The sequence below is a fragment of the Typopeltis vanoorti genome, chromosome 9 (assembly GCF_054136105.1).
Source record: "Typopeltis vanoorti isolate ZY-2024b chromosome 9, IOZ_Tvanoo_1.0, whole genome shotgun sequence".
NCBI classification, from domain to species: Eukaryota; Metazoa; Arthropoda; class Arachnida; order Uropygi; family Thelyphonidae; genus Typopeltis; species Typopeltis vanoorti.
Window position 1 is genome coordinate 73,960,041 of NC_143557.1, and position 16,065 is coordinate 73,976,105.

The following is a 16,065-nucleotide window of genomic DNA, read 5'->3' on the forward strand; positions in this document are numbered from 1 at the left end:
CTGTTCTCAAGCTCTTTCATTTTTTCTTCAATAATGTTTGTGTATTTTAGTCTACAGTTCACATCTGAGAGCTGCTCAACTTTTATTCGCTTTAAAACTTTCTTACATGTCATTATTTTCAATATGAAATTCAATTTTATCCTGCTCAAGACTAAATAGTGATCACTTCCAATTTCAAATCCTCTGTACACTCTGGTGTCCTGCACCAGGGAGAAAACATCACTATCAACAATAACATAGTCAATGAGAGTTTTCTTATTCCTTGCCTCTTCTCTCCATGTGAATTTGTGCACATTTTTATGTTGGTACATGCTGTTAGTAATAACCAATCCATGCCCTGAGCAGAAATCCAACAGATATTTGCCATTATTATTAGCTTTGCTCTTTTCTCCAAATTTTCACAAAATATTTTTGTATGTCTCACAATCATTTCCTAATCGGCCATTTAGATCCCCAACAAGGACCAACTTTTCCTTTTTCATTGTGTCAGTTGCTTTTTCTAAAGCATCAAAAAATTCCTCCACGTCTACCTTAGTAGAACCTTCTATGGGACCATAGGCACAATTTAGTCTCATTGTCCAGTTCCCCATTCTCATATTTGTCCACATCACTCTACTTGAGACTGCCTGCCATTCAAGATTAGCCTCGTATTTAGTGTTGAATACTATGGCTACTCCTTCTTTTCCTTGATTATCATTACCTGAATATAACATTTTGTAGTTATTGCTAAGAAAGATCTCACCAGTTTTTGTCTTTTTTTGTTTCAGTCACTACTATTATGTCGATCTGGTGCTTATCTAATTCCTCAGCCTAGTTCCATTTCTTTGCCATTCAGGCTTCTTATGTTGATAGTACCAATCTCCAACTCTGGTGATGTTGAGTTGGGATGTATTTTTAGATTTGTTCCAGTAGCTGATATTTCGCTGTTCGCCCTGGTTCCCTGACGATAACAATGGGGGGTCTTGTTTAACCTGACGACGTCGCAGCCAGCATGAAATGTTGTCATGTTGTACTATCATTTTGTATTTTGGTTTAACCAATAAGAATACAATTTGGTCAGCTAAATCTCAAATTGCCAGCCCATCCTCGTTCATTCAGCATCCAGGTAGATACCCAACAGGGTGCACCACGAGGAGAAGGTGAGGATTGGACATTAGGTCAGAAACCCTGGTCGGTTCTCTGCATTCCTTTAAAGGCTATTTGGAAGTCTCCTCTCAGTTATACAGCTTAAGCTGGAAAATAATTCAAGAAGAACAAGAAATGTGGACCCTTCACAAATGATAGTACTGATCATCACTATTAAAAATAAACAAGGAAGAAAGTTAGATTTTATAAGATCAATCTTGTATAATAAGAAAGGGATGATATGTATCCTTAAGGAGTGTGTAGAATACTATAATAATACTACATTATTTATTTATACAATTAGTAGCTTTCTATTAACAATTTTCTTCCAAATAAATATGCTATCTGTCAGATCTTACTTTTCAGACCTCAAAGGCATTACTAACTACAACAGATGGATCTTGGTTTTCCCTCCAGGTCATTTACTACACACACACACACACACACACACACACACACAGTCTATCTAACCACAGCACACTCAGATGGAATTTCAGGAATAGTCTGTTATAGTGAACAGTTTGCTGAAGTGAATTTCTTTTAGATCTAGGAAAAGCCTATCTGGGACTTTATACACTACAGCAAATAAGATTGTTATAAGTGTCTACCAAAGTGAAAGCTCATTGGATAATTTTGTCTAATTTTGCTGTTAAAATGGTCCTAATGAAATGAGCAGACAAAGTTTAATGAAGACATTAAATACCAAAGTTCACTGAATTCCATCGAGCTAGAGAAGAATCATCATTCTTTTGGTATGTTATATACTATAGCGTAAGATGGACTTTCATCAAAGTCTTGATGTAACAAATGCTTGCAACCAATATAGACTGGATTAGAAGGAGTATATAATTTTTTTACACAAAATGCCTGTTTTAGCAATTTGTTCATATTTTATAACAATGTTACGGCCGAGTTGGATAAAGGGAATGAATACACTATGATAATGTTGGATTTTTCTAAGGCATTTGATAGGATACCACCCGAAAGGCTGTTGCATAAACTGGAGAATGTGGGATTGGAATATAATCTCTTGACTTGGATCAGGAGATGGTTGACAGACAGATATCAAAAAGTGGTATATAGTGGTTGTGAATCTACCAGATTTAAGGTAACCAGTGGTGTACCTCAGGGTTCAGTCCTTAGGCCATTATTCTTCAATCTATACATTAATGACATCAAGCAGGGTCTATCATCAGATGTGCAATTGTTTGCCGATGATGCAAAAATAGGAAGGGCAATAATGGACGCTACTGATATTCAGCAATTACAAAATAGACTGGAAATCTGGGCAAACGAAAATGGCTATCAGTTAAATGTTAGTAAGTGCAAAGTTATGCACTTTGGTGTGATTAGAGTTCCAGTGGTATATTATATTAGCAGGGTTATGTTACAAGAAATGAAGAGGCATGGAATCTTGATGTATTGGTGGATAAGAATTTAAAGTTCAAAGGTCACATATTAAAAGTTGCAAATACAACTCAGAGGATAATTGCTATGTTGAAGCGAACCTTGACATGTAAGGATAAGGAAGTCGTTTTGCTTTTTTATAAGGCTTTGATAAGACCACACCTGGATTATTGTGCGCAGATTGGGTCTCCCAGGTTCCAAGGGGATAAAGAAGCTGTGGAAAGGATGCAAAGAAGGGTTACAAAGATTATATCCGGATTATGGGATTTAGAATATGAGGACAGGTTGCGAATATGTGGATTGCAGACTCTGGTTAACAGGAGAAAGAGGGGTGATATGATAGAGGTCTACAAACTTTTGAATGGCTGTTATAGCATTTCAACTGATGAAATTTTCCAATTATATGGAAGGTCGGGAGAAAACACGGGGGCATCCATGGAAGTTAAGTTTGTTCACAGTCAAGAAAGGGGGTAAGAGCTAGATTTTTCTCACAGAGAGCAGTGAGTGAGTGGAATAATTTGCCCTTAGGGGTAGTGAGTGCATTTAGTGTAAATGAATTTAAGGGAAGTTATGATAGCTGGTTTGGGTGATTTATAGCCTCCCTCGATGAGTCCTTGACTCCCTGGAGGGCTCAAATAATAATAATAATAATAATAAAAATGCACTTCTCAATCAGTACAATCAACATTTCAATGGATTATGAGAACTATCATGTCTGTGCCAAACGTGTTACTCAAAGAGATCCATGAAACAGTGATAATACTTTCATAAAAATAAAGCATATATTAAAAGTTAGTGTTTTGAAATGTCATCCTGTTTTATGGCATTTATACTTCTGACAAATTTTATCTACTTTTACCAGTACATATAATCTGCAATGTGAAACTGATAAAATTCAATAAGTTTTGAAAGACATGCTTCTTCTTCTTTAGCCTCTTTCCATCTCCACTGCTAAATATACATCTCCCCATTAATGTTCAGTTCTGCTGTCTTTAGCCACCTTCTACCATCTCGTGTCAAACCTTTGTAGATTATCTATCTTGTTCTCTGGCAATCTATCCTTTTCTTGGTATCCACTCAGCACTTAATTTTGTCCACCATTTGTCTGGCAATCTACTAATATGGAAGCCCATCTCCATTTACATGCTTTACAACACTTCACAATGACTTCTACTCGAGTCATCTCTCTAATTCTACCCCTTTTTTGTTATGTGGAGCATTCTTCTCTCTAAGGATCTTTGGGCCACACACACAAACTGTCTTCCTGTTTTTCAGTTGTCACCCATATCTTACTTCCATAAGTAAAACACTGGAATAAAGCATATATGAATGAGCTTTCTTTTTTAGGCATACAGGTAAATCGCCTAACAGATAATCTTCATACAGCAAAATTGCTTTGTTTCCTTGTTTAATTCTTCTGTTTATTTCTATATCTTGTTAATCTTTAAACTTTTTTTTTTTTTTTTAACTATCAAGGTAATTTAGCATTTCCTGAGCTTCTTTATTTTTTGCTAAAAAAAACAATGTCATCTGCAAAACACAAGTGAGTGAGATTTTTTCCATTTCTTTGCCTTACTCCTCTTCCAATATCAAATTCTTTTCCCTGATTTTCTAGCTCTATGCTTGCTGTTGAGTTTTGATACACAGCTCTCTCTTACTTTGCTGGGATGTTTTAAACTATTTATTATTTGTGACTGATATAGAGAATCAAAGGTTTTTTCAAAATCTACAAACGCTGAATATGCAGGAAGATTATATACCAAATTTCATTAAATTACATATTGCCAGTATGGACCTTTATTATAGGTCCATACTGGAAGGATTTACTTATAGATTTATCATTAAAATAATAATAAATTTCCTGTGTTATTGTTTTGGCAGGAAGGTAACCACAGTAGAGACTGTACAAAAAATTCTGAACACATCTAACAGTAGTTATTTAGAAATTTATAATATTAATATAAATTGGCCAAAAATCATTTGACATAAAGATGAAATGTTGTGTAAGGTCTTTAGATAGAGTTATTGGCATAATGGAAGTTGATAGGTTATATATGAGCATAAGTGAATTCCAAATATCATGAAGTGTCATAAGGTGTCATATGATTGTGTCCAAAGATTCCTTATATGTCCTTGAGAAGTGATTACTTCCAGATAAGGAATCAAGGTGGAGGACAAGAACAATCCATTTCATGATGTTCTGAGAAAACATACAGTGAGGTCACCTCTTCCAGTCTGCTTGTTGTAAGCTTTGCCAGAGGTACAGCAAAACGTACCTCAGAATGTTTTGCAAAAGTTAAGGTAAATGTAGAAAATTCTGTATTGACTTATTTTAGAAACCAAACTCTATTGCCAGTCTGGTTGGCTGAGTGATTAGTATATCCACTCTCCAACCAATGGGAAATCCCACTGTGAGCATGGATGTTTGTGACTGTCTTTAGGTGGAAGATGAATTTTGTCACCTAGTGTGATACTGTCCCACTTAGAGGACTGAAGTGGGTTGAAAAATTTCCAAGTTTGGTTTCTAGAGCAGTTTCCCAGATTATGCAAAAAATAAATAACAATACAAAAAAAAATTATTAAAAACAGACAGAACAGATATTAGAGTATAAGATATTAATATCAAAAATAGGAAAATTGTTGATAAGTGATTAATAATAATGTAAACTTAATCATGTAGTGCTGTCATAGTAACCTGAACACTCCTTGAGAGCACATATCAGGAAATTGATGACAAAAATAGACCAAAAAAATCATTAGTCCACCCACAGTACTAATGCACTATAGGTTTACAACCTATCATGGATGGGAGTCACATTAAAAATTATCTTGAAACTCTGCCAAATGTAAGCAGTGTCAAAGTGGCTACTCAAAATATAGATTATAAAGATACCATTTCCTTAGCACTACATTGGCAAAGTTTCAAAATATAGTGTAATTTCTAAAGCAAATCAAAACTAGAACTACTTTTAAATGTGTTTTCCACTATCCAGAATTTTCTGTGTGTTTGGAAAAAGACGACATTCTGTTTTGAAACATATCTGGAGTTATACAAGATTCTATGTACTTGTGGCAAAGATTACATCAAATAGACTGGAAAAATTTTGAAATCCATAAAAAAAAAGAATTATTATTATTATTATTAAAACTCCATGGAGTCAAGACTCATCGTGAGCAACGATGAGTATAAAAGGAGAGATAAGTGCCCTCACTTGCATTTTCTCAAATTATAATAGAATGGATTGGTTCTCTACCTTGATGCCATATTTGGAAGACTTCTCATTTCTTTCAAGGATATAAGAAATCCTTGGAGGGGGACATGATAAACAAGAGCCAGGGCCTCATACTTCAAGTTATTTGAAAGTCTCCTATATGTTCATGAAACCTATCAAACCGCAAGTCAATAACCAATCTAAAGACCTTGCACAACAGTGAATGCGTTCAGGCTTAATAAGTCAATGATGCATGTGCGACTAATTTACATTATTTTAAATTACATTACTTAAAATTCTGTGCAAAGTGTTCAGAATTTTTTGTATATTATCTAGTATGGTTATCTTCCTAAAGGAGCTGTTAGCTAATAGACAAGCACAATTGATTATTTCTTTTGTAATAAATCTACTACAGATCCTGCAAATGAAACTGGAGTTGAACTTCTTCTTCTTCTTCTTCTGCAGCTTCTCCCACTTAAGTGGGGTCACTGTTTGTTATGAGTCTCCTCCACACCTTCCTGTCTTGGGCTGTCACCACATCCAAGTTCTTCATCTTCAAGTCCTCTTCTACCAGCTCCCTCCATCTCTTCTTTGGCCGCCCACGCTTCCGCCTTCCTTGCACATCCATCTGCATGACCCTTCTTCCCACATATTCGTCCTCCCTCCTCATGACATGACCAAACCATCTCAACCTTGCCTCCTGTATTTTCGCTCCTAAGTTCGTAACTTTCACTGTTCCCCTGACATAGTCATTTCTCAGATGATCCTTTCTGGTCACACCGCACATCCACCTAAGCATTCTCATCTCTGCTACTTCCATCCTGCTGATGTTATTTTTCCTCAGGGCCACAGTTTCTATAGCATATGTCATAGCTGGCCTCACTACTGTCCTATAAATTTTGCCTTTCAGATTGATCGGCACCCTCTTATCACATAACACTCCAGCCATCTCCCTCCAGTTCCTCCAACCTGCTTGTATCCTGCATCCCACTTCCTTCTCACCTCCTCCATCTTCTTCCACTGTCGAACCTAAGTATCTAAAGTCTCTCACCTTCCTGATGACATTTCCTTCCAGCTCCAGGTCTGTCTCCTGGCCACCGCCCACTGCGCAACACAACTCCTCCTTCCTCCAGTCCACCCTGGAGCATTCAATGCACCTGCCTTATATATATGTGAAACTGGACATACAATTCCTATCTAGAAAAGAGAACATAAATAACACATTAAATTCAAAAACTATAGTAAATTTGGCCTTTCTGATCATGCCCTGGATACTCTACCAAGAACTGACTAGAAAAGCAACTGTTTGTTACATCACATCAATACTTAGTATGAGCACAAATTTAAGGAGGCCTGTGAAATTCTAATCAATCACCCTAATCTCAACAATAATGATAGTCTAAAAATCTCAAGAATATGGAAGGTACATATTCTACCCATATAACCTTTTGTTCTAAGACTTCATTATAAATTATAATTAGGACTGTAGTACTCATGAATCTTAGCCCTAATATAAAAAACACACTGAATTAGCTTTGCATTAGGAACACCCACCTAATAACACATAGATCTACCTCTCTGTGCAATCACAGCTCGCAGCCTGTGATTGCACAGAGTGTCAAACATCCTCCATGCATAACTCTACTCATGTCTGCTGCAGCAACTCCATCAGTTCACACTCATTCCGTGGAGGAGGATCAGCAGTTCTCACACCCCATTCGGCATATTCCACACATGTTCAATTGGATTATGGTCGAGGGGGTATGGGGACAAAGGCAATGTGCAAATTCATTGTCAATGTTCCTCCTACCTCTCAGTAGTTGTACAAGCCTGATGACAAGGTGCATTGTCCTGTTGAAAGATGGCATTATGGTTAGGGTAGATCTCTTGCAGATATAGATGGTGATGGTCGACTAAACAGGTCCCTGTAGCATTCACCATTCAGTGTTTGTAGGATGATGACCAACGTACCTAGGGCATGCCAGGGAAAAAAAGGAATATAAAAAACCATAACACCACCTCCGCTGTCCTGTTGAACTCCAACTGTGCAACCAGGGTCTAGGGCTTCATGTTTAAGTCAAATGCAAACCCAGCCATCAGCAGTATGCAGCAAGCCACTAGACTCATCACTCCAGACGACTTTCTTCCATCTGTTGAGGGAATAACACCTCGCATGGATCAAGGAACATTGGCAATGTTCCTTGATCCATGCGAGATGTTGTTTGCGATGCCTGGTCATCATCATGGGTGCCCTTGTTAGTCTCAGGCTGTAGAACCCCATGCAAAGAAAGGTATGGTGCTTGGTGCATGTGAAAATAAGTCTAACTGCTTCCGCTGTTGTACGCATGGGTGAGTTGTGTGGCTGTTGTATGTCACTGCTGAAATACCAGTCACAACCCCATGATCACCTCTAGATCAACCATGTGTGACTGACCAATGTGAGCCCTTCTGCTGGACATATGTGCATAGTTAATCCAGTCCCGGTACACCCATGATACAGTAGGACGGGAGCAACCAACAGGACAGGTGTGGCTGTTTCCAAAATAATGGCACCTGCCCTCCAGGCCCTAAACTATCTACCCCACAGTAGAATTGGCTTACTTCGCTACATTTACCCATTACTGGCAAACATTTACCGATTACATACAGAGGATAGGTGTGCCCATTTATAGTAGCCACATGTGATGTCGATATTGTGTGGTACTTCATTATATGCTCAATATGCAAATTAAGGATTTGTTCCTAATTCAAAGCTAACTCAGTGTAAATTACTGACTAGGCCACCACAATTGCTGTATTAAAAGATAATATGGATTTGTTCTGTGGCCATGTAAAAATAGGATATAGATTCGATGTGTTTTTTTTTATTCACTAGATAAAAAAATTCTGGCCAGTAGAATAATAGTTGATCAAATTAGTGTCACTTGACATATTTTAACTGTAATATAGCTTGTCTGTGTGTGTATATATATGTGTGTGTGTGTTCAGTTTTGATGATGACCTCAATATGAAGGTCAAAGGCACTGGGAAATTCTTCTTAACACAGTAGTAGTCTCTGTAATTTTATTATAATGAAAAGAGTACTTAAATGTACAATCTGAATGAAATAGAGGGAAGAAAGTACTACCAAATTTTGGCTCATTTTCATCTTCTTCATCTAATAAAGCAGGCTCAGATTCTAATTCATCGATATTAAACTTTTTCTTCTTTTTTTTCTTCTTTGGAAGATTGAAATCCAAGTCATCACCCATGGCTGCTCCATCTTCACCTTCATGCTCTTCTCCAAATGAAACAGGAATCTCTTCTTTGACCTCTGGCTCCTGATTAGTTAAAATAATCAATAAAAATGAAACTAGATTCAATAAACAGCTTAAAGTAAATATTAATCATGATTACTATAACTACTCCTATCAACTTATTGACAGTTTTATTTAACAAATGAAATACATATAAAAATTCATAAAAAATAAGCAGATGAAATATCATGATAATAGATACCATTTTTTCTCAAATTTTAGTGGGTAAATGCAAAAAATGCACTGTCTTAAGAAAAAGTACCCTTTCATCGAGAACTTTTTTAATGCGTATTACAAATTAGTCAAGTGTCTTCATGAAATATCACCAGTTAGTTTGAATTTCAAAAAACCTGAGCCGAACACAGTGTCTCAGTTTAGAAAGGAATAAGTGTTGAGAATCATTCCTATTAATTTAACAGCACACTAATTCAACACAAGAACAAAATAAATGTGATAACTTATTAATATTTTGCTGGATTTCAAACCTCAGAACACATAAACACAGAAATTACATTTGCAAGATTTACTTGTAGATTTATTTAAAATATAATAAACAAAACTTCTGCCTGCTTAGCCGTTTACTAACAACTTAATCAAGAAGATAAATGCATTACAGAATATACTGCTAGAAATATACTGATTTTTTGTTATTTCAAAACTGGTAATATTAATAATAAATAATCATTTGGCATATGAAGCATGAAATGTTCACTGTTGTGCAAGGTTTCCAAGTGGCTACTTGTGTAAGAGAGATCTGACAGATTACATAAACATATAAGACTTCCAAATGTCATGAAGATTAAAGCCCTGGTTTCATTTTAATGTAGTACCATGCAATCATCTGGAAATCCCACATGCATATATGTAACTTATTGGATCTCGTTATGTCAATAATCAACTAAATATCTTGCACAGCAAAGAACATTTCACGCTTTACATGTCAAATAATATAACTAATTCACATTATTATTAACATTAGAACATTAATGAAACATGTTTCAAAACAACTACTGTTAGTAAAAAGTGAAACATGCAGAAATATCCTACAACTGTAATTTCTGTAATCTATTCTCCTTAAAGTTTGATTTCAATATACAAAAATGACTTTGTCACAGAATATGAAGCACTAACAATTAATCAAGAAACAACTCAAAACATCCTATCATTGCAACTTCTATGGCTGGGTTTAACTTAATCTATAGCCTGACATCATGGTAAAGGTGATCTGAAAGCCAGCCAAAATTTTCATTAAGTAATGCAGCCACACACTGGTTGAAGTTAGAGTGTGTTTCATCGCTAATGTAGACTACAGTAATCTCTCAAATTTATAAGGGCATATCCACAAATCACCAATGTTTACGTCTACTGATTGATTCTATTTGAAGGTGTGTCCAGTGATACTGTCTACATGGATTATGGACTATAATCCCAACAACATACAAAACAAAAAAAAGTTTGCAAATTACTATAAAAAGTTTCCTTTCAATCATAGTAATGATTCATTACATTCAATTCAATCATAGTGATGACTTGTAATGACGTAGACATCATTACAAGTCTACAGCAGTAATGAAGCACTCCACCTCAACAAATATGGATGCATTAATTTATCAAAAATTTGGGCCAGTCATTTAAATAACCAACTCCAACATAGCAGCCGCAAGCTTCTTTTTATTCAACATCAGAGGCTACGAGGATAGGATGTTAGTTCTTTGTTCACTATAACTTTGAATTTCTTCCCAAAACTACTTCACTGTTAGTGCCTCATGTACAGTGACAAGATTCTGAAGACAGTGTGAAATATAATGAATAGCTGCAAAACAACTATTGAATGTTAAGTTACAAGTTGACCCACAGGCCTCATCAATCAACCATTAGAGTTGAGAATTATTACTTATTCAACTACTATTCAAACATTTCTCTCTCTCTTAGTACTAACAATTTCCTTTAAGGCAAAAATAAGTTTAAGATATGCATATCTTTGCTTTATTGGTCTCATGCTACTCATTTATATAAAAACAGTCATTAAATACTAGAGTCATTGTGCGGTGACTCTAACACATAATTACATTATCAATAGCCAACTTATGTATAATCATATCAGGGGCCACTTTTCTTGAATTTTCAAATAACCAGAAGGTGATGGGGAGAGATAGTTAATTACAAGATATCTTTCTTCTTCTTCCTTTTTCCCTCTTTTACCTTGTAGTGCCGAGAGTTTTCTATTAGTAGCTAATGTAAGATTTTACATCTTACATTAGCTACTTAGGTGGTGCCTTTTGGAATTGTCAGTTATTGTTTAATTAGCTTTCTACATGTACTGAAGATGCCTGTGATACTTAGGCAAAAAGTCTACTAATAAATAATATTTTACATGAGTTAATTCTGTTATTATAATTTTAATCCACTACTGTCATATCCAACATTTTGTGCTTCTAAGGCATTTCTGACTGAATCAATCTAACTAGACCTTGGTTTTCCTCTGGATCTCTTTCCTGCCATCTTGGAATCAAATTACCTGTTTTGTTAACATTTTCTCATTCATTCTATTTAAGTGGCCAACTTAGATCAGCTCTGCAGACACATTCTTGTGTCAGCAAGAATGTATCAGCTAACAATGTCAAGTTCCTTTTATTTTTTCTCAGAAAACTCATATCTGTGGTCTCTAGTCTTTGATGAAGTGCTTTATTTCTTATTACCCAACTCTCAGATACATTAAAATTGGTTTGAACACTGTCTTGTATACTGCTAGTTTGGTGTTTTAGCTAATTTCTATCTTATTCCATATAAATTTATTCAGCTGGCACTATACCAGCTTTGCTTATTCCATTGTCTATTTCCAGATTTAACCTGCCATCTTCACTAAAAAACTGTGACTAAAAATAGCTGAAATATTTTACTTGTTCTACAGTATCTCCATTCAGAATGCAGCTGAAATTTTCTATGCTGGTGCCTATTTTCATAGTTTTAGTCTTTTTATTGCTGATTTTCATGCCATATTTATCACAGCTGTTATTCAATTTAGTTAGAAAATCCTGGAGACTTGTACTAAATGTGTTTAGAAGTACAACATCATCTGCATAAAGCAAAGAGCTAAGTTTGACATCTTCAATTCTAATATCAGACCTAATGCCACTTTCTTTCATAATGTGATCCATAAAGTGAATGAATAAGAGTGGAGATAATGCACATCCTTGTCTTACCCCTGATTTTACATCAAACCATCTTTTTATATTTCCTTCAATTCTAAATGCTGACTTACAAATTAAATATAGACTGTTTATTGCTCTGTATAATGGTTCATTAATCCCCATCTGGGCACTTTCATATGCCCTTTTCTAGATCTACGAAACTAAAGTACAGATCCTCAACATACTTTCATGATTTCTCAACTATCGGTCTTAAAATGAAAATTTGATCTTGTCAACCTCCATTTGGCCTGAACCCAGACTGTTCTTCTCCTAGTTTCTCTTCCACATTTTTCCTCAACTTTTCTTTAAGTATGCTTGCATAAATCTTACTTGAAACACTCAGTAGAGAAATTTCTCTATAATTCTCACATTCAGCTTTATTTTTTTTTATTTATTTATTCAGCTTTATTCCCTTTTTTTTTTTTTTTTATAAATGGGTATTATGAGAGCTCTATTCCAATCATCGGGAATTTGACCTTCTGACTAGGTCCTCTGAATTATGCAGTGTAGCCACTACAAAACTTTTATACCTCCATACTTCAGCATTTCTGGTTGAATATCTACACCAGCCTTTCCACATTTCAAGTTTTTGATGGCTTTTTCTACCTCAAGTATTAATATACACACTCCTCTTTGCATTCTTCTTGAAAATTTTCTAGTGCAGTTCTGTCACTATTTGGTTCATTTAACAGTCTTTCAAAATAATTACTCCAGACATCTAAGATATCCTTATCTTCAGTTTTCATGTCACCTTTATCATCTCTAATTCCTTTTCTTCATTTCCTCCTCAAGATCTTCTAGAACATTTTGCCATCTTCCTGATATTTATTTTCCATACTCTTACCAAAGTCTTCCCATGACTTTTGTTTAGCTAGCCTTTTACATTTTTCTCTGCATTCTTTTAGGGCATCTGTAAACTTATTTGCCTGGAACTTTTGGTATGCGTCCTTCTTTTCCATGACTATTTCACCAAGAAATAAGAATGTATCTTTAATATCTCCTATTTATCTCCTTTTTTTTTTGTATTACCAAAAAAAAAGGATTTTTTTTTTTTTTGATCTTCTTTGACAATAGAAAATAAAATTTTTCTTTCTCTACATATAATAACTGTCAAATTTTTAAGTATAGAGATGAAATGCTTTAAATGGAGAATATTATGGATCCATCGATATTTTATAGTTAAATAGAGAAAGAATCTTAAAGTATCAAAAATTTACTACAGAGTTTGCAAGAACATAACCTTCTCCTAAGCTTTCTTTTTAGTAAATTTTCAAAAGAAATAAATTTTTATATTTCTACTTTTTCAGTTTTTCTACTTTCATTTGTTTCTATATTTTGTTATGAAATACAGATGTATCTATAATATTGTCTATGGTACTATTTTATAAAGACAAATATAAGCTTCTTGGCTCTACAGTTTAATATTGTATTATGCACCCACTGAGAAATCACTTATGAATTTAACTTTTTGATATAGATTAGGAACAGAGCTGAATGAGGTTTTTTTTTTTTTTTTTTTTTTTGTACTTAGTCGAGCCAATGAGTTGTTTGATGAGTTTAGTAGTGATCTTGTAGGTCACTCAGAGCTCATATTTTTTGAACTTAGTCAATTTGAAGTCTGGTGTTTCAGACTAGTGAAATTTATTCAATGCATTAACAAAATGAATACACAGGTTGTGAACAGAGTTAGAGTTGTTTAAATAGTACAAACTAAAGCAACTCGGATTGCAGTCTTATTCTCATAAGCTCACCAGTAAATTTTTGAAACTTCACATTCTTTCCACATTTGACTATAAAGTATAGATGGATCCATAATATCCTCCATTTCAATACAATAAAAGTATCATTTAATTTCATAGAGAACATTGTATTTAAAATCAACATAGCATAAGAATCAGAAAAAAAAGTGCATTTATTTCTTTAAATAACAAAAATATTAATGGACCTTATTTTAAATTGTAAAATATCGAGATAAAATATGGATATAATAATCAAAATGAATTTGCAACAAATTATGATGTAGGAAAATGAATTCTTCAGCATTTTTGGAGTAGCACATGTCTGGTTTCTTCATAAATATTTCCAACTTTTGATAAAAAAGAAAAAAAATTGTTTCAAGGAATACGCTGTAGCTAGCGGAGAAAAATTTTTTCTGAGAAATTGTACTATGGAATAAGTTTACTCATAAACCGTGGAAACTCTTTTATTTGATCGCACAGGATAAAAGGAAGCTTTAACCAATTGATCGGGTTTGTTATGACACATGTAACAGGAATTTTTTTGCTTCTTCCGGCCAAATACCAAATCTTTCTACTTATTCAGCCATAGCTGAATATCTGAAAAACATGCCAAATATCAAAGCAAAACTGAATATTCATCCCATCCCTAATTCTGAATGTCTGAGTATGTTTGGAATATTGAATGATGTACAGGAAGATTGTTTGATTTTAAATCAGGTGCGAGACAAGGGTGTATATCATCTCCACTGAAAAAAAAGTGGCATTAAACCTGATATCAAAATTGGAGATACTAATTTCAGCAATTCTTTATGCAGATGATGTTATACTTCTAAATAAATCCAGTACAAGTCTGCATGATTTCCTGCCTAAATTGAATTACTATTGTAATATATTTGGCATGAAAATCAGCAATAAAAAGAAAAAGACAATGAAAATAAACAGAAAACATCATTTGCATTCTGAACTGAGGATCTATAGAAATAAAACATTTTAGCTATTTAAGCACAATTTTTAGTGAAGATGGCAAATAAATATTTGCCATCTTCAAATGGAAACAGGCAACAGAATTAGCAAAGCTGGTTTGGTAGGAAGTCAAATGAATAAATTTATATGGAATACGATAAGAATTAGTCAAAACACGAAATTAGCTGTGTACAAGACAGTATTCAAACAAATTTGAACTTATGGATCTGAGAACTGGGTTAGAAATAAAACAGTATTCAAAGACTAGAGATCACAAATATGATTAGGGTAGTTAACAGATCTGTGGTAGAACCATATTCTAAATGAGGATATTAGATAGCTCTGATATAATGTGACTATAGGAATGTAAGATATGATAATTAATAAATAACATAAAACGGATTTACCTTATGTATATATTTAATTATTACAGGTGCACCTCCTCCACTTATTTGCCAGGTTAGGGATCAGAGCACTGGCACAAACCAGAAATCGACAAAAAGTGGAAAGTAACCTTTATTTAATTTGCAAATTCATTTTGGCTGCCAAAAAACATAACACTATATATCACTTGCAAATGCATGCAAAAGCTTAATAACACACTACAATATAGAACAGTACAGTAAAATGAAGAAAAGCTTAGCTTTAAATATTTTGACTCTTGTGAGTTGACTAAGAGAAGAAGAATGTGAAGATTGGTGAAACATATTTAAAAGGGGAAAAAGAAGAGTGGAAGACCAAAAAGTGAGGGCTACTGTATAAAATTTTTGCCATAGTATCAAGGGCATCTTCATTATGACTTTCAAATTAAATAACAAGAATAGAAATTGATATATTCAAGAGAATGATGTAGAGCATCATGGTCTAATTATATTAAGGTTTTAGTAAAATTAATTTTAACAAAATTTAAAAATACTAATAAATAAAAATAAAATAAATGAATATATATATATATCATCATCATCATCATCATCAAATTCCTGCCATGTACCCTCAAGGGGTGTACAGGATATGACAGTACTACATGAAAAAATTACATCATTACTAACTTCCAATCTACAATTTTCCTCCAAATCAGTCTGTTACTTGTCAAGACTCCAACATTATCAGATCTTATATTTCTATCGTCTAA

General features: G+C 34.2%; 1 protein-coding gene across 1 annotated transcript in view; it reads right to left on the minus strand.

Moving 5' to 3' along the window:
* Positions 1-16,065, minus strand: part of eIF2beta (eukaryotic translation initiation factor 2 subunit beta) — a 164,654-nt gene that overhangs the window by 77,357 nt on the left and 71,232 nt on the right. Inside the window, exon 4 of the mRNA XM_090397454.1 lies at positions 8,872-9,064. Within this exon, the coding sequence (XP_090253580.1) occupies positions 8,872-9,064 (193 nt within the window). The remainder of the gene's footprint in view (positions 1-8,871; positions 9,065-16,065) is intronic.